General features: G+C 44.6%; 1 protein-coding gene across 2 annotated transcripts in view; it reads right to left on the bottom strand.

The window, feature by feature from the left end:
- nt5dc1 (5'-nucleotidase domain containing 1) overlaps nucleotides 1-24,367 on the bottom strand; it is a 47,845-nt gene that overhangs the window by 3,032 nt on the left and 20,446 nt on the right. For both annotated transcript variants that reach the window (XM_068576650.1, XM_068576652.1), the window contains exons 7-10: nucleotides 17,375-17,549; nucleotides 13,987-14,084; nucleotides 8,373-8,494; nucleotides 911-1,084 (exon numbers count right to left, since the gene is read on the bottom strand). In XM_068576650.1, coding sequence (XP_068432751.1) covers nucleotides 911-1,084; nucleotides 8,373-8,494; nucleotides 13,987-14,084; nucleotides 17,375-17,549 — 569 coding nt within the window. The remainder of the gene's footprint in view (nucleotides 1-910; nucleotides 1,085-8,372; nucleotides 8,495-13,986; nucleotides 14,085-17,374; nucleotides 17,550-24,367) is intronic.

The raw sequence follows: 24,367 nt of genomic DNA, 5'->3' as shown, positions 1-24,367 counted from the left end.
CAATATTAACGAGTGTCAACAGGAACCGTTGCATCATATTTTAGAGGATTATTCATCGTTCATTAGAAACACACGAAAGATTACGCATCACGTTGTCAGGGATGTTCGTAACGAATACGTTTCTGAACGGGATGTTTGAGGAAAGGCACAGAAAACTGAACAAAGTCGGGGGTTGAGATATTTCTGAGGATGGGGGAATTTCTTTTAGCATGCTGAGGCAGAAACCTCCTGACCTACATGTAATCCGACCCAGATGAGAGGGATCAAAGTTGTCACAAAATGCACCGCTTCATGCGGCTGCGCCGCCCACTCCAAAGTGCAGAGTATGCAATGAATAACAGGAATCGCAGCAAACGGCGCTATGGCCGCTCACCATCAGAGCTCATGCTGACGAATGAAAAAGGCGACTACAGGACGAGGAAAGACGTTTCATCGAGCTCATCACCATCTGTTGTAATAATAATGTTGACTCCTTAGAACATCCAGTTGGTACTGACATTGTGGGTGTGTGCGAGCAGTTGACTACAATCCAGGGTGATCCGGTTTTTGCTCTTCTTTGGACAGCTTTCTGTATTTTAGCAGAGAAAGAAGAGTGTGTGCTCCTGAGGATGTGCCGCCTCTCTTCACTGCTTGACCGACACGGTCACAACACCTGGTTAAAGTCTGCATCTGCTCTGTGAGACAGAGGGCAGCGCTGGCGGCTCTTACGTCTTCATTCAGTGACAGAGCTCCACCTATTTTGCATTGCACTCACTACAACAACAACATTTTTTATCATTTCGAGTGGGGACAGTTCACCGTTTATCGGGCCACGTTGGTTGCTGGAGTAGCCTGGAGCCTCCAGCAGAGACGAGGAGCGAGCCGCAGAGGCCTCACCGCTGAACGGAAACAGCTGCTTCAGTGAACTTACCTCAAACTTGCCCTTTTTTTCCAGCGGCTCCACTTGGGCCTCGTTGGACATCGCCGCGTCACTCTTCGGGACGCCCTCCCCCTCCATTTCCTCCACGATCATCACCGTCTCCCACTTCCCAAAGCTGCTAGCTGGGAACATGTCCGACCTCATGCTATCTCCAAAATACGCCACCTGCAAGGTGAGGGGCGAGATAGAGAGGGGGGGTGGAGAAGAGAGGACAGCTTGTTTATTCTACACAGCTTTAAGTGCGGTGGTGAAGAAGTCTTATCTGAGCAGCAGTCAAAGTCAAGCTGGCATATGTCTTATGTCCCCCACGCCCCCCAGAGTGAACTAGACCAGACACGATGAGTCTGCAAAACTCATCACAACCTCTTTGACCATCACATCCCCTTTTGTCTTGCGCGTCTGGAAATAAAAGCAAGCTACGGCAGGCTTTTCTAAGACATAAAGAGCAGGAACGCATACACCGCTCAAAGCTTTAAATCCCATTTCAACAACCATTTGTTCCTATTCCCTTTTTTTTTGGAAAATGGAATGAGGAGTCAAGGACACTGAAATAACAAGACAGAAGTCTGCTGACGTTCTGAACACAGGATGAAAGGGCATTATAGTAAGTGAAAGACCAGCAGGAATACTGAACAATTAGGACGCAGTTTAGAATTTAGTCAATAGAGAATGCTTCAAAATTAATTAAGTACTTTACCTGCAGTTCTATTAAAGGATCATTCTGAGCACAAATCAATATATTTGTATTAACAATGGATCAAACGTGTAACCTGAGAGTTGTTGCTCATAGTGATGCAACCATAGTGATATATATATATATATATATATATATATATATATATATATATATATATATATATACACACACACACACATATATACACACATATACACACACACACACACATATATATATATATATATATATATATATATATATATATATATATATATATATATATATATATATATATATATATATTATTTTAGTTCAAATACATCAAATATTGCATATTAGAAAGAAAAACTCATTTTAAAATGAGGCCTTCATGCCTGGATTCTGGTAATATTCTGGTTTCATATTCTAGTTGTAGCTCGAGTCTAAAAGTTGTAATATTTCCATCTCCCCCAACCAATATCCCATGTAATGAAATCTGAAGGCCTGAACCTCGCATTTAGGCTCACTAATGTGCGCAAAAACTAGCAGTGTGGGATTACATTCAAACAAAAATAAGGTTCCTCACCACCACCTGAAACCTCTTTGAGGAACGTGATAATACGGAAGAACTCAAAGTCTTCCACAAGCGGCACCCTGCAAACCCTTTTGCAGCCATCACAATCAAACCTCTCTGCAGGAGTCAGACGGCCATCAAGAGGATGCACATGAGGCATTCCAGTAGCTGCGTCCCGTCCCGTCCCTCCCCCTCGCGGAGCTGCCCTGCGTCTGAGGCCGGCCCTTCCCCATGTAAACAAACAGACGGGCTAATCGGGTCCGTCTCGGGAGTACATTTCAGGAGGGGGTCGCAGGAATCACGTTTCCACCAGACTTTCCCAGAACGACCCACAGCTGGCCTTCGTAACCCCCCAATCCCACAAAAAAAAAAAAGGTCCCTGCACTTCTCGTTGCTCAGCAGTGCTGCCGCCAGAGTCATGGGTTCGCTTTGATAAATATTTACAGGGGCCAAGGATTCCAGCGTGGAGGCAACATGTTACAGAAGAGGCTCATTGTGTATGGGTACAGTAACATTAGACTGAACCACACGGCGCTCGGCGTGAGGGAAATGCGCCATGAAGGGAATCAGACTGCAGGACGGGCAGACGCTTCTCCTCCAAACACTTCTGCACAATACGACACCGTTCGCTGGTTGTTTTGGCTGCTGCCTTCAATCCCTAACCCCGAGCATGACTTGCTATGCCACAATGCAGCCGTGGTTACACCTGTCTTTTCGATGCAACTTTTGTTTCGGGATGCGCCAGGTGTGTGTATGTGTGTGTGTATTACACTTGTGTAATGTGTGTAACCTGGCTGATCCGACAGTGGATGTATTTTGTGGAGCGGCTGCAAAGCGGCTTCTAATTTCCTAGAAATTCTCCACACTAAAAGTTATTTTAGCTCCTCTAAGTCTGTGGCCAACTATTTTTTTTCTGTACAGTCTTCAAAATGAAAGTCCTTCTTCATTTTAATTTCTCATATTTTAAGCATTAAAATCTGGAATTGTTGGGTTTTCATCATCAGTAACTCAACAGGACTCAGACAACGGGTCCCAGCTGGGCTCCAGCCCCGGTTTTCTTCCTCTATTAGCTTTTTCTCTCCTTGGGAGAGGAACTCCCGTAGGCGGAGGGGGTAATGGAGTGATGATGTCCATACCTCACAGACATCCGAACACATCGTGAGCCAGGCCCCTTCGGCTTGTGATCTGGCATTATCCCAATGCGAGCCGGCTCTGATCATGGAGCTCACAGACTTGACAGGTAATGCGTCCTGCCGTGATTGGGTGACAAAGGTTGCATTGGCAATGAACAATACGGCCTTAGTGTCGTCGGTAAGAAACTTCCATGAGCAGCCACACAGTCCCGTGCTCGTGAGGCGTTGACAATTACTGAATGGATTCAAATCAACTCCAATGTTTTTCCTGAAATAAACAACGTGGACTTTATTTACCTGCAGAAGATAACAAGCTTTTATTTGAAGCAGGCCAAGTTATGGAACTATATTATGTTAATCGGGATTTATATATATTTATATATATATACACACACACCCTCACACACACATACACAGTACACACACACTCATACACAGTACACACACACACATATACAATACACACACAAATACACACACACACACACACACACATGGAATTTGACCTCCGTATTTGACCCATCTTAAGCATTTGGATGCAGTGGGCTGCTGTAAAGTGCCTCTAAGCTTCTTGCTCAAAGACACTTACACACAATAGGAGCTGGGGTTTGAACCTAACCTTGTGACTAAAGGGCAAGTCGCTCCTCCCGCGGCCGCCACGTACCGATACTACCACCACCGCCAATGAATTGGAGGGCGTTTACGAGTTGTCGCTGTCCAGTGACTGGGGTGCTGAATTAATGTTGCTATGGCATATTGTGACGGGAGGAAAGGGGCAGATATGTGGTCCTTGGCCGGTGGACCCCTGTCCCGTCACAACTCCATTAGGCTACATATGAGCAACTTGGGCACTGGGCTGTAAAAATGAAAACTGGGGTTTGAAACTAGCTTTGCGCCGGGTGTAAGATAAAAATCCCATCACAATCACAGAGTAAACAGCAGTAATATGGCGTTACACACTAATCGACCAGAAATATTCGCTTTCACATATTTGCTTTGCCGACTCAGTGCTTCACGAGATGACATCACATTGTGGACCAGTCTTGTGGATTAAAGGATGGGCTTGCATTTTGTCGCTCCGCGCTGATGTCGGTCTGAACGCCAACGAGATGATGATCAGGGAGAGCCGATGTAAACGAGCGTCTGGTGAAGATGGACCAACATCTGGTTTATCACACTGGAAACGGGTCAAAGATAAGGACTCTGCAGGACGTCTCAGTGGTGGCGGTATAGCTCATCAGGGCTCTTGCTTTCAGAAACGACCTACTGCAGCTTTAAGTTGATGTGCAGTGCGGGCCTTCCCTTATCAGCTCATCACTCAGAGTAGCAGTTAAAGCCAGAGCCGGGCCCAGGTACACAGAGCTGCAGGCATGCAGAGAGGCCTTAATGAGCCCATTGTGCTGCACACTGTATGGGGCCTGGAGGTACAAGGAGAGGAGCGGGGGGGGTCATTTAGCCTCATTTTGAGGCCCGAAAGGTTGTATTCTTCTTAAGTTGTGAAAGATTCTGCCAACAGATACATGTGTTCAATGCAGATCAGACAGAATAATGGCTCTCTACCTACTACGTTTTAAGAAAATTAGCATTTCGTCCTAACTTTAAGATCCTTTGACTTGGTCTAGCAGAGCCATCACAAATGAGATGAGGCGTTTTCTTGGCTAGACAGATCCAGTGCCACGAAGAGGATAACTCATTTATCTTAACTGTCAATCTCTGTCCAAATGTACACAGATATAACTCACTGGGAGAGTGCAGTATCTTGCACTTAACTATAAAAAAAAAAAATCTTCAACCCGTTAAACAAAACATCAACCCCTTTTTCATTGGCATGCTAAAGGAATTTCACGTTCAAGTGCGATAGCCCTGAATCCAAACTCCTCTGTCCCCACTGAAAAAAAAGCAGAGACACCTCAGAACGATAACAGCTCCGCGTATCGGGTCCGCATCTCCGTCAGCTTCCACCGTGACCCCCATCAGTTTTTGAGCACCGTGCCGAGAGAGGATTGAATGGCTCTTTTCAGCCCACCTGCATGAAGTCCTGTCAGGTGAAAGTGGAGCCAACTGAAAACACAGAGCGCCTCAGGTCACCCCAGAGGAGTGTTTAAAGCAGCTATAAGTGCAGGTTGACACTGAATTCCACAGGCGCTTTCTCCACGTGGCTGGGGAACAGAGGGGGCATTGAGCAGAGGGCCGGGAGGAGGGGGAGAGCAGCCAGGGACGTGGACGATGACGAGCACTGCTGGCTGAACTTCGGCTCGGGCAGAAGCAGCTCCGCCTTTATTATTTCGTCCGGCGGGATACGACCACAAGCTTTATACTGTTTTCAAACGTCACCGTCACCAGAAATGTTACCTGCGGCAAACCCCCTGGCATGGATGCAAATGTGCATTCAGACGGTTGGAAATGGATGAAGGTATCTCTCATGCCTTATTTCATCAGAAAATGAAATATTCAGAAACTACTAAATCTGGGTGGGACTGTGGAGAAACGCACACCCGTCTTAGCAATGTAATCCAGACGTAGGGCGCTTCCACAAGCCAACATTTGGTTTGTTTTACTTAAAGTGTAATCGCACCATGCTGCAGAACAAAAGGAGCGGCCCCACAACCGCTTGCACTTCCAAGCGAGCCAGAGTCCGGGTCAACTGCAGTGAGAACAGAGTCCGTTGAGATGGGAACAGGTAAACCGCACGTTGACGTGAGTGAGAGAGGACCGACTTGGACTACCGCAATGAGCCAACGTTTGCTTGACATCTGGGATGTATGGAACATACACAATGTGCTTCAAAAAAATAAAGTCCTTCAGATAAATATACAGCAGGTCAGTGCCGAGACAAAGTGAAAATACTTCAGCAACGGCATTTCAAAGTCCTCTATTCCCTGCAAAAGAAGTGGCAGACCTCAAGACAAAAAAAGATAAATTGACTACTTCCACTCGCCCCTCAGCAAATTCAATACATTTCAAACCAGACTAAATACTTGAAGTCCTATCGGGAAGAAACAAATAAAGAAACTGAGCATCTCTCAAGTATGATGATGAACTTCAATCTAAAAATCATACCTTTTAATGGCCGTGCACTGCACTCATCCATCACATGCACACATCATCTGCCTGTATCAAAAAATGACAGCCCTCCATGCGCACAATGCATTCTCCCATGACATGGACAGCCACACTATTGCTGACACCACTGCAATGAGCCAAAAGGACGACATGCTTGTGATCACATTAATGGCGCGAATAGATATAAAAAAAATTATAATTATGTTTCAGTTTACCAACATAAAGTCGCATAATGCAAAAGTACATAGTTTGCACTAAACCTTCTTCTGGATAGTTAGCGTTTACCATATGTCACTTTTCTGTTTTTTTCGTTTTTCTTCCTTGGGCTGTCAGACGGGAGTAATTATTATTGTGCGTGTCGTCTTTGCAGACGTGCTTGTTCGGTTTCATTGTTCGGTTTCAATTCAAAGTCAGTAGCTTAGATCGTTTCACTTTTGGAAACTGTGACACCACTTCATAGTGGATTTATGTTTTCTTCTACACGCATAAAAGCACTTGGTACAGTACAACCTCTTCAGCTCCCTCCAGACCGACCACTGCACCATTTGAAAGATTATCCCGGCGGACGAGGCATTCCAGTGTGGGACAGCCAGCTTCCCCTCCCCGCATGAAGCCACCAGCCAAGTAGCTTTCACTACACTGTCTAACGCGAGCTTTTGTGGCTGGCTCAAATTCAGACCGCCGAGGGGCACAGATGATTCAGCTTTTTTTTCTGTGTGTGTGTGTGTGTGTGTGTGATCACTACAACATTATTTGTGCTTGTATTTGTGCTCTCTGGCGTCGTACCCTGTCTTCGCCTGATTAGGTTATTGAATGTGTCCATGAGCATGACAAAGTGACATTGCTGTGGGATTCATCAGGTTATTTGTTCCTCCCTTGCTTTTCCTGACACTGGTTTGCCTGAACACATATGCCGCATTACTAACCCAACAAGCACATGGAAACTATTATCTCACAAAAGCTGCTGTGGCCCATTTTAAGTGAGTGTTTTTAATTTTGAACAGTTTTGATGGGTGTGTTTCTTTGACCTTCTGTTTTGGCCCGCCTCGAAAACGTGAAATAAAAATGTGTATTGCTTTTTATTACATGTGAACAGAGCCAGAACGTAGAGCTGAACAAATCTGGACGCGCCCTTGGCCCGTCCCTCTGCCATCCCAGCGTAAATTGGCACCCACTTTTGGGGAATTTCATGAACCTCTAAATTTGTGTAAAACCTGTGTTGCCTCTAGGGTCAAGGATCTGGTGACGCCACACATATCATCAAACAGGATTACGATTCAAAATTTTTCGCGATATAATATGATATACTGCAAGGGAGGCGATGTATTGCGATATTTACAAATCCAATTTTAGGATTTTGGTGTCGTACATAGAACACACAATAATGCTTAAAATCTGTGTTAAAAAAACACAGTCCCTGTAACATCCAACAGCATGGCGTCTACGGATCTTTGTGTGTAAACTATTTAGAAAAAATACACATCATTGTACTCAATATTTTCTCCCTATTGCACCTCATTGTGAAGCCGCCAGGTCCCCAGATCAGTCACAACTGATAGGAATGATGAGAAGAATAATGCTTACCTCGCGTTATGTCAACATAATGACTCTAAAAAGTAATTTAGCTTTTATCAAGCCGAGTTCTCTACCTTACCTGAGAGGTAAAGGAAAAAGTGCTCTTTGATCTATGTGGAAACCGTCCCTAAGCAGAATGGACTGCATTGTGTCTGAGAGGCATGAGGGGACTTGGCTGCACTGTGTGGACGTTTCATCAGTGGGCTCTCAGCGTGCTGGCACACCGCAGCCCCGTCGACAGCTGTGCCAAGGGCCACGTTCCTCCTCTCCATCACACTAGTGTGAATCTCCCTGAGCTGATTTATCGCAAGGCCCTCATCTTATTCAACCTCTGCCAAAAAAAAAAACCAAGTTGGAGTCAACCTCAAAGCGAGTCGGAGATGTTTACTCAGCCAAAAAAAGTCAGACGGCTCGCTCTTGTTTATGTGCAGGACAGGGTGGCGGGCCTACCTTGGGCTCCGGCTTGCCCGTCATGGTCTTGACCAGCTCGTGGAGGTGCGGCCAGTTGCCCTGGGAGTACCAGCCGGGTTTGTCCAGCGACGGCATCCCCTCGCTCTCCTCCACGTCGTTCACTGCGGAGAGAGGACAGGGAGTCAGACACCACAAACCGCCGGCAGCCGCGTGACCGCTCGGCCTCGCGGCCGCCGGCACCAGACCTCCACGGCTCGACCTCGCCGCACTCACCAGCAGCAGCCCACGAGGAGACAGAGTAGCAGAGGCAGCGAGTGAACTGTGCTGTTCGGTCTGGTCTCCACAAGGTACATTTCAGGGGTTGTGATGATTAACAAGGCAGGGGTGCATGACTTTCACTAATAAGCAGCATCTTGCATTTCAGTAACGCTATATCTCTGCCAGAGATATTAGCTAACGTTGTAGGAAACGGAAGAAAAAGCAACAGATTGAAGGTTTGATGATTGATACGGTTTTAATCTAAAATTCCATTGACAAAAGAAAGAGCTGCACAAACTCTGAAACCATCATTTCACTTAGCCAGGGCACTAGCTAAATGAAGCGAAGTTCAAATAAATAATGACAAATCATCATCCTAATGAATCCGAAAAACACGCGAGGCGTAATTGAAGTGACTTTTTGAGCATTTTGAGTATTTGCTTAATTTTGAGAAGTCACATACAAAAGATATCCGAGCTGTACTCCAGCAGCCATCACCGCAACTCGGCAGAACAGCCGAGACGGGTCCGCTTCAGTCCAACCCCCGCTCTACACGGCGTGTCAGACGGGAACACTTCCAAAACCTCACAATTACCCTGTGAAAATGTCCTTCTGAGCTCACGCAGCTCATGAATAGTGACTGAGGATTTTCCACTTGATGGCCACAAGTTTTATGCTTGCTCCGGAGAAAAAAGTCCTGAAAGGTCCAACTGAGAATACAAGCGCCGTTCCTTCTCGTGTTACTGTTGTGCATTTAAATTACTGCATTGTTACTGTATCACTACGCGACAGTGATAGAGTATAATACAACTCGTGTTTTATCATGTTTCAGCTTGTTTCCAAACTCACTGAAGTTGAATACTGGAATGAAAAGAGGCCACAGGCATGCTGGCGGATCTGTGAGGCCGTGTTAAGGTACAGCAGCGTTTTGTGCTACATGTGAATATCAGCATGCAGATGTGCTTACTGTGAAAACGTAAACGGCGATGTAAACCATCTTTCAATGCATACGTAATAATAATATTATTGCTATTTTCTATTTTCTTACCCGTTACCTGACCCAATATGAAAACATAAACGCACCACTCCCCTGAATTCAACACTGATTTTATCTGCACGTGTGCCAATCAATCAATGTGTAGCTGTCAAACATAAGCTGTGGCTACAATCCTTTCCACGGGGAAAAACGCTAGAGGCGGCCGTCCAACACGGATGGGAGCCTTCGATCCACGGACCCCACAGCTGGTCTTATGAGAACATTCCACAATGAGCGTTTTTACATGTAATAATATACTAAGCGCTGAGGAAATTGACCCCCATACCTATGATGGGCGTGTGTGTGGTCCCAATTTCTCAAATATAACCCAATCAAGTCTGTCTGGATCAAAGCAGTGGAGCTGCCACCACTGTGGCTAATAATGTCTGCTGAAAAATGGTAAAACCTGGAATAACTTCTTTATCACTACCTGTGACCGACTAGAAGTGTATGACGGGGTCCGTATCTGCAGAGGCCCGGCCCGCTGCCTGTATTTATTTATTTTTTTCTGTGTTCGAGAGGCGCTTTCCGGACGTCAACGTCTTGCATGACTTCAGGTTGCAAAGTGCCGAACAAGCCACGAGCGCTGCATACTTCCTGAAGGTGGTGTACATGAAGAGTAGGTGGCAGATTTAGTGTTGGTACTAGGATGTCAGCGGTGTGTCGATACCATCATTCCCCGAGAGCAAACAGAAGCTGCTTTTGGCTGCATGCTGACTTGCCTTTACATTTTTTTATTTTTTTTCATGGGGTCAGTCTTAACTTCCACTGATCAAACTTGGCATCACACTGAAAATAATGAATGCAGCTGTAATCCAGAGTTATACAGTGCAGACTGTAGTCACACAACCGCTGCACTATACGGCCTCAACCTGCTAAAGAGAGTGTTGAGCGGTAGACTCTCGAGATAGAAAAGAAATGGCCATTTATTAACATCGACCACGTCCCAGGACAGCATGAGACACGGCCGATAGGAGCTGGCATGAAAGGACAAATACAACTTGCCCAATTGGAATAAATTCCTAAAGACCTTTCCCGCCCTTTTTTAGACTAATGAGATGATGACCGCACAGCCAGCATATCACCATTTTAAAACAGATCATCTAATCTAATAAAATTACGATAACGGTAAGTAGTGCCATTATAATTATTTAATTAGATTGAATTATCTGTCACTTGTGGCTGAGGTTATATCTTTAAGTAATTTCATAAACTTTCTGTTGTAACGTTTTGAGGTTATTTACTTGATTGCTTTCTTTTAACTTGAAGTCAGTGAAGAACGGGAGTGAGTTATTTATGACGCTGGCACAGATGTCTGCAGGCGCTCCTTATTATCTGGATCGGGAGGGTCTGGTTTGTAGGAGCACTAACTAACCGTGTATTTCAAAAGGGGAACACTGAGATAAGACCAGACAGACATGGAAACCTTTGCGGCAATTCCACATGTAATTATCGTAATTACAACGAAAACTGAATTTGGTTTTGACTTTCCTCAGGCACGGCTTCCAAAATCACAGTGGTTCTACTTTTCTCTCTGCAAAAAAATGGCTTCCCAATTAAATTGCTTTATTTTTAAAAGGGTCACTCAGTTTACTCAACACGCTGAGTAATACTCAGCCCGAACAAACAGTTGTATAACAGCTTCTATTGCTCTGACAGAGTCTGACAAATAAAACAAAACACAGATGATGTCATCGGCGTTATCTGGGCTGAAGCTGGCAGACTTCAAATGTTTAACCGTTACAATATGGTGGCTTGGAGTTTAAAATGTGGGCCTCTACTGAGCTTCAAGGCTCTACCATAGGATGTATATAAGAGGTGGTCTTAGTCTATGTGACGGCTTGTGGATTACGGTTTTGAAAACACGGACAACTCCCAACACCGTGGTCGCAACGCATCGATCTCAAAGCAGCACCGCCCCAAAGCATACTCTGCTTTATGGTCTATTTTACTTTAAATGAACCACAATTTACTAAATGAACATTATACTGTATTGAAGAAGACTTTAAACTAGAGATGGAGACCATAAACTCCTAATTACAATGTTTACTGAGGTAATAAATCAAGTCAGAAGTAGAGTAATCTTCTCATAGACAGGAGACACTTTTGGGGTTCAAGTCATGAGATCTCTGCAGCTTCATTCTTGTTTTAATCTGTCTCTTGTGAGTTCCCCCAAATTTATGGGAGTGCAAACATTTTTTATGATACTCAAATAAAACCAACGGGTTGCTGCTATTCCTGGTCAGGTCTCCCTTGTCAAAGAGATCTTTAATCTGAACCGGACAATCCTGATGGAATGAAGGCAAAATAAAAAATAAGAAAAAGTTATCCACATTTCTTTGTAATGGCAGCAAACATCTTTAATTAAACTAATGAATAACCTTTTAAATGTGGTTTGCTTTGATTGGCTGTTATCTAGGGATCAATAGACTTCTTTGAAGAAGATAATTGCTCCTCTGGGTCTGCTCCTGCTCTGACTGCTATTTAAGAGCAGCAGCAGTAGGTTGAAGGCAGATCCTCAATCTCACTACAAGACCCTGGTGCTCGACAGAGAAAAGGCCACCGCGGGTTCAAACTGAGGTTAAAGATGCTCTAAATATTGTGACAGGGAAGAGTGAAAGAACAGGGATGAGCACTTGCACATGTGGGACTGTACACGCACACACACGCACACACACACACACACACACCCGAGGTAACAGCTGTGACGATGCTGGACTTTAGGAGGAAGAGGAATGAGAGCTATGTGGTCTGGAGCTGAGCAGCAGCTTTGAAGACATATGGTGACATTTCCATTGAACACTGAACACCTCATGGAGCCTGAGCTTATGAAGTGATTTATGAAACACCTTTTTTTGTGACATGTCATTCAGTGATTACGACACATGTTATGTAACAATCTTTCACAGCTACATTTCTCACCACAAGGCGAACCACGATGATGAAGAAAGCCCAAGGCTAGTCCCATCTGTGCAACACTGTGTGTGATTAGTGTGTTTCGGATGAAAACATTTGCTACACTGCATATATCTTCATCTATATAAACCTGTTTTGAGTTCAGAGAAACCAAATATCTGATTGTGTTCCTTGTAGTGTCTGAGGCCGTGGTTACACTTGTGTTTTTCAGGAGGGAGGGGCAAAGTGACCATTGTAAAATAACTGGCATTCACACAATGTTCTGTTTTAAATATATTGTGAAAAGCCTTTATTTTATTTTTATTGTTTTTACCATTCACGGTGGACTTCTGGAGCCTTACGCAGGTCTGCCAATGAGGCCCACTTCACCTCCATTTCAACATTAAATGTCATTCTATTTAGGAAAGGGGCCATTTTCAACTTTTCCACAAATACCCATTGGTTTGAGAACACTTCCTCACAGATAGATACCGCCTGACCGGAAGTGAACTAAATCATTTATGGGCTGATGATTAGCCGTATGTACTGCGTGTCATTGCCGCAAATGCTTGGAAAATGTTAAATCACCAGTCTTAAAATAACACATTTTCTGTGCCGGTCTTCTAAAGTCGTCTAAATAGACTTCATTAGCTAATAAATGAAACGGAACATTTTGCAGAACAACAAGGGATGTTCCCAAAAAAAAATTTAAAAAAGGAGTAGCCGGTTTATGTGGAGGCCAGAGGAAGAGCAGATGCTGTTCTGGCCTTTTTTTTCTGCCAACGTGGCAAAACTCAGAAAGAGCGAGGGAGAGAGAGAGAGAGAGAGAGAGAGAAACAGAAGAGAATATTTTACAGAGTGGATCATCCTGTCTACACACATAATGCATCCCCAGTGTTATTGCTGGCAGGAACACAATCCAGATGAGGGAAGCATTCCAGAGGGCTGCCAGTGCACACCTCCAACACGAGCATCCGGGATCCCATGACCGGGCCAATGAGAGGGGGACGACAGCCCAGGGAGGTAGGAGTCATGTGGGCCGCTGACGACGAGGAGCCGAGCCAAAGAAATGTTGGCGACTGATATCGATCTCACTAACACAACTAACAGCTGTTTGAAATCTTTGTGGAGATTAGAGCTCGACTGATTCCCTCTGATATCCCAGTAGAATATGAGGGATGAAATATGCCTTTAAGCCACTCTCAGAGAGAAAGCTATTCTTCTATACTTTTTCTTCTGCTTAAAAACCTCTCTGGATCATTGTCAACTGATTATGTTACAGTTTGGGACTAGTGGTTGGACAAAAAAAATATACAAAATGAATTGAAGATGTCTGTTTAGGCTCTGACAACTTGTCATAGGTTGTTTTTTTCTCCCCCTTTTGGTTAAAACTTGAGAGACCGAATGATTTCTCAAAAGCTGATAAAGCGCAGTGGAGCATGAGAGCAGCGGGCCGGCACTCACCAAGGGTCCTGAAGGGCCTCTGCTCGGGCACCAAGGAGAAGAAACCGGGCTTCAAGGCGTTTGTGATGATGACGTCAAAGAGCTCCTCGAAATCCTTCCTGCAAAAAAAGAGCCAGAGAAACAACATTAACCCCGGGAGAGGCGCCTGGCCGCAGTGTGAAGGACAATGCCTGGACAGCGTCCAAATACACTCGAGTTACACAAGCGCAAATAGCTCGGGTGAAGCTAAACAGCCTGCACGGATGATGGAAAACGGGGAGCGATAAACAGCGTGCACTCCCACAGCCGCGGGGGGAAATGCTCACTAAAGTAAACACGCAGTCATGGAGTGATAGTGTGCATGTTGGGAGCTGGATGGTGGCTCCACGGAGACCTGCAGTATGCTATGTGTATGTGCACTACAGTATACATAAAGAGAATCCCCGTCTTCCATATAATGTGAGAACGTTTCATGCAGCAGGAAGTACTTCTGACCGGGAACTTAAACACATGTAAGCCCATCAGTGTGATGCATGAGAGTGTGTGTGTGTGTGTGTGCATACTGTGTGATGAAACAGCTTTACTTTCTCAGTACAACTTCTAGAAACTAATGACAGTTTGTTTGGATAATATAATGATTTGTGTGCTACACTTGCCAGTACTTTTTCTTGTATTCGATCGTAAACATTTATTACAATTGTCAAAGTTTGCTAATAGAGTTATGTATTGAGCAGCTGAATTTGGGTTATTAGTCTGAATTGTGCTTATCTTGGAAGGACTTTTGACTGGCTGGAAATGGTAAATGACAATATTTGTGACATCATAATACAATACATTTCACTTGTTTAAAGTTTTCTTTGCACTTTATTTTCATTTTATACTCTATTGTACATTTATTTGGAAATTTAACATGCCCCAATTTCTTGCGCTGCGTTTATTGTTATGCCCCACGCGCCATCACAAATTCCTTGTATGTGAAAACATACGTGGCAATAAATGACACACACACACACACACACACACACACACACACACACACACACACACACACGCACACACACGCACACACACACAAACACACACACACACAAACACACACACACACACACGCAGTTGGTTTCATTCCCGGACAACTGTCAATTGTATTTTTCTTCCTTAAAAAGAGAAGCTACATGGTGTCACGCCTCTCAAGGACTGTTCACATTATAGTCCAACCCTTGAGATGACTTAACAGCCTTTAACAAATCAATAAAGCGTGCAGTGCTCCAGCAATAAAAGCCTTCATCTAGTCCTGCCAAGCAGCAGCGTCTCTGGCCCGCTCGGTGGGTATTAACCTTCTGTCAGACAGCTCTGGCCTTGTTGTGCTACTTCTGACAGCCGCCTGTCACTGGCCTCCAGCTGGCTCACCACACCACAGCGGCTGGAGGCCAGTGGCGGTTTTCTCTAGAAAAGGAGGTCTTGTTCGAGACGTGGAGGAGGGCGGCCTTCGCGAAAACAAAAGGGCCCTCTCAACAGGGAAGTGCAGACACGATGAGAAACCAAAGAGAGGGAGAAAAGGTTATTTTTCAGCCTGAGTTCCTTATAAGTTCCTCAACACAAACTGTGCAAGCCGGCCGACTGCACGAACAAAGCACACTTCTCCACCGGCAACCTCTGGCGAGAGGAGGCTCGGCCCGACTTCCTCTCGCGGCAACATAAATCTGCATCCCCCTGACCTTGTAAAGCGCTGACCTGAACATGATTTCGAGCATGCACGCTCATTCACAGCTGGAGCTCTCCTTGGGAGGGCGACACATGCCGCGGCGCTGGAGGTCAAAGGCACAGGGAGGAAGGGATGGGGGTGGGCCAGTGAAACAGCGGGGGGGGGGGGGGGGGGGGGGGGGGGAGCAAGGGAAAGGGGCGAGGAACATAAGGAGTGACCGGGCTGCTTGCCGCCTCACAGGAAATGGTGAGAGGGAGGGGTGGGATAGTGTGAGGAGGAAGGGGGTGAGACAGACGGCCATCCAGAGCAAAGCACAGCGGCTGCACCTCCAGCCTGCCTTTTTCTTTGCCTCTCCTGGATTACAGAGAACAATCGTCTCCAAGCGTGAAAAGTGAAAAGGCAGACTCCCCCCTCGTCCTCCTCCCCTTTCCCGAGCAGGCAGGGTGTACGATACCAACACCTTTCACAGGACAAGCGGGGCTTATGTTTGTTTAAAGCACAGAAATAACACGGACATTGCGCTTGTTTCGAGGCTCTCTTGCTGCTCGATGAAGTGTGTAACGGGCTCAGGCTACAAAAACACACCAAAACCGCACGCCGTGCACCGCAGACTGAGGGAGGCTCGTGGAGAACAAAGCCAGCGTTAAACTACAAACGGCTAGCTGGAACAAGAAACCCTGTTGATGCACACGTACAGTTATAAAACTAAGTGTTGGGTTTTGAGTGTAAGAAACAGCTAACTGTGAGCATACGGAGTCCAGTGATCATGAGCTTTGCCAAATAAGGAAATTAGATGTGTAGACTTAATGATCGTCGGCCTGACCTAAATTTCAAGTAATTTAGTAGCTTTTCAGACCTTTAAAGAGTCGAAACATAAAAGTGCATATCAATAATAAATGGTAAAGAATCTAACTACATTTCCAAAGCCAAGCATGATTTAACTTAAAGAGTCACTTTGGTATTTTTGGCTCAACATCATGGAGGATCCTCCAGAGAAATCAAGATGCTTTATCTTTACCTTTTGCTTGATCCAGTCTTTTTGTTTTTATTGTCACCTCAAAGTCAATTGTTTTTTGCATTTTGTTCCTGGTTAACGTGCCAGATGTCTGGTCAGTGGTGAGCACACGCTTTAAAGAGATTAGTACTTAATGCTCTACGATATACGTCATTATATACCCCTCTTGTGAATTTTGTAGCGTTCACACTTCTTAAAAAAGGTGGTTTAGTTTCTTTATTGCCGAACTTTAGTTTTTTACTTGTGAAAAATGCGTATTTATGATTCAAATCATAAACGTGCTGTTCATTTATGAAGATTATTTTGGCAAATGCTGCAAGTATCAGAGTTGTTTGCTTGCCACAGAGCTTATTTTTGTGTCCTTTTTCCTCTCAAGAGTTCACATTTGAGTAAAAAACTGCTCTTATCAATGAGGTGTGCGTATCCCTTTTCACACCTGCAACGTAAAAAGCTTGAACGAAAGTCAAAAGGAATAGCTTAATGTTTAAAGTGGGTTGCTGAAGGCTGCTGGGAGATATGCGAGTGCTGCGTATGTGTGTGATTAAGACGGTAAGTAAAGACAGGCAAGCGGGCGTCGACTGAAGAACCAACTGACAGCAATTGCTCTGACTTTGATGCTGCGGGGGCAGTCATGGTGAGCGCTGCAGACGGGGTCCTGGTCTGGTTACAGAGGGGGGGGGGGGGAGTCTTACCCCAGGATGTGTTCACAGATAAGCCTGCAGTAGTCACTGTGGGAGCTGGTGATGAGGAGGAGGACCTTCCCGGCGTTCTTCATGCTGCGCAACCAGGTCTTGACGGAGTCAGAGCAGGGCTGCAGGTACCGGCCCGGGTCCCTCTTCACACAGGGGAAGTACGTCCCTGCGTCGGCTGTATGGAAACACAAACGCAGTCAGACAGATTTTTCAAAAAGAAAATCAAGCTCCACCAAAATTTGTGAAGCATTTAGATACATTCAAATAGTAATGTTGATTATTTCCATTGTATTTGTCAGAGAACACATCAAAACATCAGGGGTACATGGTTGAACATGTTGAAACTCCACAAATTCTCTAACATTTAGGAGCTTAAGATGAGTCTTTAAATGGGGGGAATTAATAGCAATAGGCTCTTCACAGAATCACATAAAACACAGGCATCAAAGGACACATGCGTGCATTTCTTTATCTGCCCTTCAGAACTTCCTGTCTGCATATTTTACAGAGCTAAATATGGCAGCGCTCTGATCCGTGTTACACAATTCTAGTATATCTTTTATATACATAATATACTTAATGTTCTCAGCAAAGCCCTGGGAAATACAGTAAAAACCCACAAATAAAAGATAAGCTGCAAAGAGTAGAGACACTTGATGCTGACATGTGAAGACGAGGAAATGTGACAATGCAACTGTCACATTGTGACAATGCAATTGTTCTTAGAATCGGAGGAAACTTGGTAAAATGGCATCTTGAGGGGGGGGGTTTGTAATGATAGGAAAAACAACTTTTTTTGTAATTCTAATGAGTTACATAGAAAAACACCACCCTTCACTCTGCTGTGCAATTACTTTTAATCGGTCATGATCTAATGATGCAAACAAATCTGGAATCCAAATGTTGTGCAACCTCAAACAGAGCCGCTTGCTCCGGAGCTGAATAGGTGAGAGGTGGCGCTGCGTCTTTCACGAGCAGCAGAAGAGAGGGCTTAGGAAAACAGGGCCGGTTGTGGATGAGTGGTGTGTATTCATGAGCTTAGGCGTTTACCCTGGCAGAGAGCGCCGGCCTCTGGGAGCGACACTGACAGTCAGATAGACTCTGCAGACTTTTTTTGCCCGACACGTGACACAGTTCTCATGTTTTATTATCAGTGTGAACATTAAAAAGCTCCACGGAGTCACATTTTTGGAGCAGACCAGGTACACAGATCTGAAGTGTTGATGTTTTTACCCTAAAGAAAAAACACACCGATAAGTCTTACTACTGTGTTCCAAGAGGACTTGTAGTGTTTGCAGACAGTTTTCCGAACTTAAGGTTCACCAAAATAAAAAGGGTTTATCCTCTTAGGAGCACGACAACTGTTTATTCCGTTTCAGAATATCTTGTGTGCCCTGCTGACATTTTGACTTGAGGACGGTGCAAGAGGAAAGCTCACGGTGTGTCCACACTCGCCGGGGTTCATCCTCATGGGAGCGTCAATGTATTCAGTGAATCTCATTGATTCTGACAGCTCACCTTTTTTTAAATTTATTCTTTACAAAGATGTTATCCCATGGTTGCACAGGCATAAAGGTCAGGAGATCACCAAAAGCAGTTGAATATATCCCCTGGAGACCATGCATATAGTCTAACTAGATGGCATAGCTGCTCCGCCAATTAGTTGTGGAGATCTTACTGTATGACAAAGTAAACAACATTATTGCCATCCCTTGGCCAGTCAGGCAAAACATTATGAGTCTGCATTACATGAAGTAATACAGTGTTCATGTTTCATATTACAGACCATAATTACAAGCAGTGGGAGAAAATGTCCTCGGTCGTAATTCATAGGAATGGGAACTCTTTCCTTTCTTCCTCTCGGGTTAGCGTGGCATGAATAAATGATTTATGTTATAGTAAAAACACGGCAGATTTGTATCAACCTTGCTGCCAATAATTTTCAAAGTGGGATCTGGACACCCTGTGGTTGTTTTTTGTTCCTACTTCCTGGAGTCGAGTACAATGCCTCCAAATCTTTTGACGTCAAAAAACGGCTAAATAACAAACTACTTGGTCCTTGTGCGTGAGCCTAAAATGTGGATGATGGATTTAAGCAGCTCAAGAAAATCCTGCCGGGAGCGTTTGAAAAGTTTGGATGTGCTGTCCTCCTGTGGTGGGACAAAAGACGTGCACGGGGGAGGGTAAGGCTCCCAGGAGGGCAGTAGAGGTTTCTAACCAGAAGATGACGACAAACACAAACCAACATTTTCAAGCTTTGAAAATGTTTTATACGTAAACATTTGGTTCAGATCATCAGCAAAATGCTCTTTTTTCTTATTCATTGTATCAACAAATGTTTTACACCTTCAGGGAAACAGAAAGAAACAGCTTGCCATTTCAACATTAGGCCCTTGGTGGGGCTGTTTTGTCCTCGGGGACCCGGCAGTAGAAAGCCTGTCCCGCCTCATTACCCACGGCCAGGGAGGTTAAGAGGTCCCATGTCGCACTGATGTATGTGATAGGATAAACAACTGACCTTGCCACCATCCTTTTGCGGTATTTGATCAAATGCCATGCTCCACAGATGCAGAGCAGAGGCGGTTTTATTGTACTCGGACTTGAAACCACCCAAGCACGGCCGTCTCTGGAAAACGGGTCCACCCGGTTAGTATGGATTTCAATGTGGGTTGTGGATTTTGTGTATGATTTCTCAAATACCCAACCAAGGAACACAGGACGGACAACGGGTCCTCCTTAAAAGTAAAACCGTACTCTGCGAATTTGCGACCGTGGGATGTTCGATGCAAGTGTACGTAAGCAAAGCGACGTACTGCTGTGGGCGGGGTCAGCAGCAAAATCTGATGTAGCCAATTAAAAGAAACGCCCACATAGAAAGTGTCATCCGATGTCTTTTTAACATTTACACATACCAACCACACCTTAGACAATTTAAGTTGTTGTGCAGTTGCTACCAAATAGTAGTACTGTCCCCAATACTACGGCAGTACTGCAGGTATAGTCGTCACTTCTTTTAAACAAAGACCTACGAATCTCTCAATGAGGGATCCACTTTGAGCTGCAGTAAGTCAGGAAATGACACCAGGTCTGAATTCAGATTTTCTGGATCCCGTGACTGCTCGTGTGGATGCAGGTGGGTAAACCCTGATCTGTTGATGCGAGAGACCGGCGCCTCTGCCTCTTGTCAAAGAGTGTGTATGAATGATGAGTCTCACAAACACGTTAACCATGTCGGACCACCGTTGAAACCGTCCTTTAACGTAAAACCGCTTCAGTTTGCTTGGTTGGGGTTCCTCCGGTCCTGACGCGGCCTTGCCGTAACCTCCCAACGACAACTTCCTGTTTGCAGAAATGATGCCCGATGTCTGCCTGGCAATAGGCCGGGAGAAGATAGGCCCGGCTGATACTGTGGTGCATTTGAGGGGGCCGAGCAAGACGTGTGATCGATCGACAAGTCCCGCCGAGAAGAGCGCATTTCAAACTCTACTTGGGCTCTCACCAGTGCCAGCTTACTTCACGCAGCATGTGGGTTGCTGCTGAGTGAAATGTGCCTCTGCAGGCTTCGGCTGTGATGGGAGTGAAGTGCCGTGAAGGGCCCGCGGGCCTGTGGCTGGGCACCGGGCCCGGACGGCTGGAGAGCTGCCCAACGTCAAGAGAGAGAACCGCAGCCGGCAGCGGCTCAATCTGCCTCACACATCAAAGGGGCCTGACAGGATGCACAAATCAACAGTTGCCAGTGCAAATTAGGGGCGAGGACGGGAGCGTTTCACAAACAGCCACACCAAAATGTGATGAGGGGACAGAATCTGGGGGTTATCAAGTTAATGAGCAAGAAAGATGAAGGCTGTCAAAACAAATACGGATAAATTGATACATTCAATCCATTTCCCCATGCCAAGTCGAGCTCTGTGTATAGCTGTACAAAGCACATGGGGGTGATTTCTGAAAGGAAGCTATAATCCCAAGTGTTTTCCCTGAAACATCCACGCAAGCTGTGTTTTTCCGCACCTGTTGGAACCACGTGGAAAACAGTGGCCGGGCCATTTTGTCTTTGTGGACTTTCCATTTTTAGTAGAATGACCGCAAATTGCTGCATCGAGTCCTTTGTGGTGCACGTAGGTTGTTTTTTTACGTCTTTTACGAGGAGAAAAATGCAATAAAACTGAATATAAAGCCTGGACAAAGGGCCCGGTCTTGACATATACAAAGTATGACGTTGATGTGTGATATACAGCATTTTGGATTTTTGTCCTTCTTTAACAGTGCATTGGTAGTACGTGATATTAAAGTATATTATCGAATGTTTAGCGTTAAATTCACACAAATGTTGATCTTGATCAGACAGTTATATCTTATTTCACTCCAATGCTATTCTTCTGCCAACAGCACGGGGTCCAACACAGTCCTGCCTGTAATAGACGCTAACAGCCAACATTAACGGCGATTGCATTGACTGGATTATGGTACGGTTAAGCTCTACTCGACTAAAATTAAGTGTCAGGAGAACGTCAATTAATATGCGATCATGTTGTGTAAAATAGATATGAGGTGTTAGAGAGGTAACGTTCAACTGTTCCTAAGCAGCGTCAATAATAACAATAAAAGTCATTCACTCAGTATATAAATCAATAACAAAATAAAAGGATAACATTTAGAGTGTTTGGTACTTGGCAAGACCATCTGTCAGTCAAACCGTTGGCAGTCGGGCAAAGAGCAGAAACATCTTCGCCATGGAGACAAGCCTTCAGTGGCAATCTTTGCTCTTCTTTCATTGACGTAAAACTCTCAAATTTGGATATAACGGATGCTCATGCAACAATTATTAACACAGTGGACATGTAACTACATCACGACAAGTGCTAGGCAGGAAATGCTTTACTCCTTCACACAAATAAGTCACAATCAGGCCGATAGCAGCTTTCTAGGTGCAGTTATAGATGTTTCTTCATGATGTCCACTTCAAAAAGTTTTCCTCCACGTGAAGAAGAAATGCTGCCGCAGCACAGCGCCGCGGCGACAATACAGAACAAAGCCAGCTCGGAAAAGAAAGGAACGGTGGTTTTAGGACATACGTGTGCAGAGACATTGACGCCAGTCGCACAGTCACTCTCCCCTCAGAGGTAATGTGAGGGACAGTGCAATCTGTCATTAGTCCAAACCAGAGCTATATTCAGCCGGAGCTATCTTAAGAAAACTTTGAAGATTTCTATCTCAAGGTCTGATCGCAGGAGGACCAAATCTTCAACCATGGATCATCAAAAAACACAATACAGTCACTCCTGCAGCTCAAGCATTGTGCAGAAGCATCTGAAATATATCGAAAGAAATCATCCCCAAAATATCCCAATTAAAGTCCATTAAAGAAGTTAAATTACCCTCCACCGTATATTTAAGTAAATCTATATTGGTTGAATGCTGCTGACTCACAGAAGAACAATTAAAAAAAAGCGCAGAAAGCAAAACGTGGAACATCCTGAGCAAGCCCGACCAGGTTCCTTTTAATCATAGGGGGTTTATGGCACTTTAGTGATGAATGAGCCTCCCATCTCAAGGTGCAATCTCCATAAACAACAGCTTTGGGCCAAAAGGAGCATGTTGGGAGTCATCTCTCTTTGCAGCAAATGTTTTTGACAGTCCTGGTTAGTTTACCATTTCGCAGTTTCTCATTTTTTAGCAGAAATGGCCTTTCTGAATTCCTGCACAAAATACCCCAACAAACAGTCCAGATGTGCAGTTTATAGCCGTTTCATGGTCACAGTGGCCGCGAGTGCCTCCTTGTGTGACATAGCACGCAGACTGGGCTCGCTGTAGGACATGGGATGGAGTGGAGGGAGCGCTTTCGCACGCTACACGTGGAGTTTACTTGAAGGAACTACAACTTGGTTCAAACTGTGCATTTAACAATCAAACAACTCTGTATCAATACAAAAGGGCATCATCACAGCTTTCTTATAAACCGTCACCCCATCGCTATTATTCTGTTGGATGTCAATCGACTGAAATTGATGTGACATGATCCTCTGATGGTTTTACTAGAGAAGACTCAGATTTAATTCCCCCTTGTTTAACTCTATAATCTGTGCGGTTAGGCAGGATTGCAGGGGAGCATAGCCTAAATTGAAGAAGAAAAAAAAGTGTCTTCCCAGACACTGTCTGGCTAAATACTAGCAATGTGTCAAAGCAGAGAGAACCAGATATTTTTCTTTAACTCGTCTTCAAACATGCCAAGTTTTATTTGATGTAATAAATACAGTAATCAAACCACGCAGTTACAAATTGTCATGAAGCAACTCTGAATACCCGCGAGTCTTTCATAAGATTTTCTAAATTGGCTAAATTGACGCTCTACGCTCTCAGAACTCACCGCTCTCCAACGACCCGTCAAAAGTAAGATTATGCCCCTCGTGTCTGCTTCATGACTGAGTGCAAACCATGACATCTGCACCGTTTATACACCGGCATAACATGAACAAATCAAACGGCAATGATGATGGCTTCTTCTGTTTTGGACTCTCCAGGTTTCTGATTTCTGAATGGTCACAAGGCTCAAGTCTAACTTTTAAAAGTGATTGCTAAAACTGAAAATAAGTTGGCCATTTTAAGTTGCCTTATATTTTGAGTAATTCAAATACGTCAGATTAATAATGAAAATGGGACATGAAACAATAAAAGCTCAGTTATCAAACAAAAATCATTGCATTTTCTGTTTTATATGATGCTTAACAGATAATAAATGCAAAGATGCAAATTCTGTAAACATGTCCACCCTCAATTTCTGGTACACAAACTACCGGTAGAGCAGCTGTTGTGATGTTCTTCACAGATCCCTCAAGATTAAACCCAGCAAGTCACTAGTTGCTTGTTCAATTGCTCTTTTCTTTTCAATTTTGTTTTTTTTTTCTTTTTGAGGGTGATTCCCACCACGGATCCATTGAGCACTGAGGTCTTGGAGTAGGGGTCCCTCAAATGACACCAACATCAGCTTGACCATCG

Source organism: Clinocottus analis, unplaced genomic scaffold, assembly GCF_023055335.1.
Source record: "Clinocottus analis isolate CAN_PGR_092001 unplaced genomic scaffold, fCliAna1.0.p SCAF_15, whole genome shotgun sequence".
Taxonomy (NCBI): Eukaryota; Metazoa; Chordata; class Actinopteri; order Perciformes; family Cottidae; genus Clinocottus; species Clinocottus analis.
This window is presented reverse-complemented; position numbering and strand designations above follow the sequence as displayed.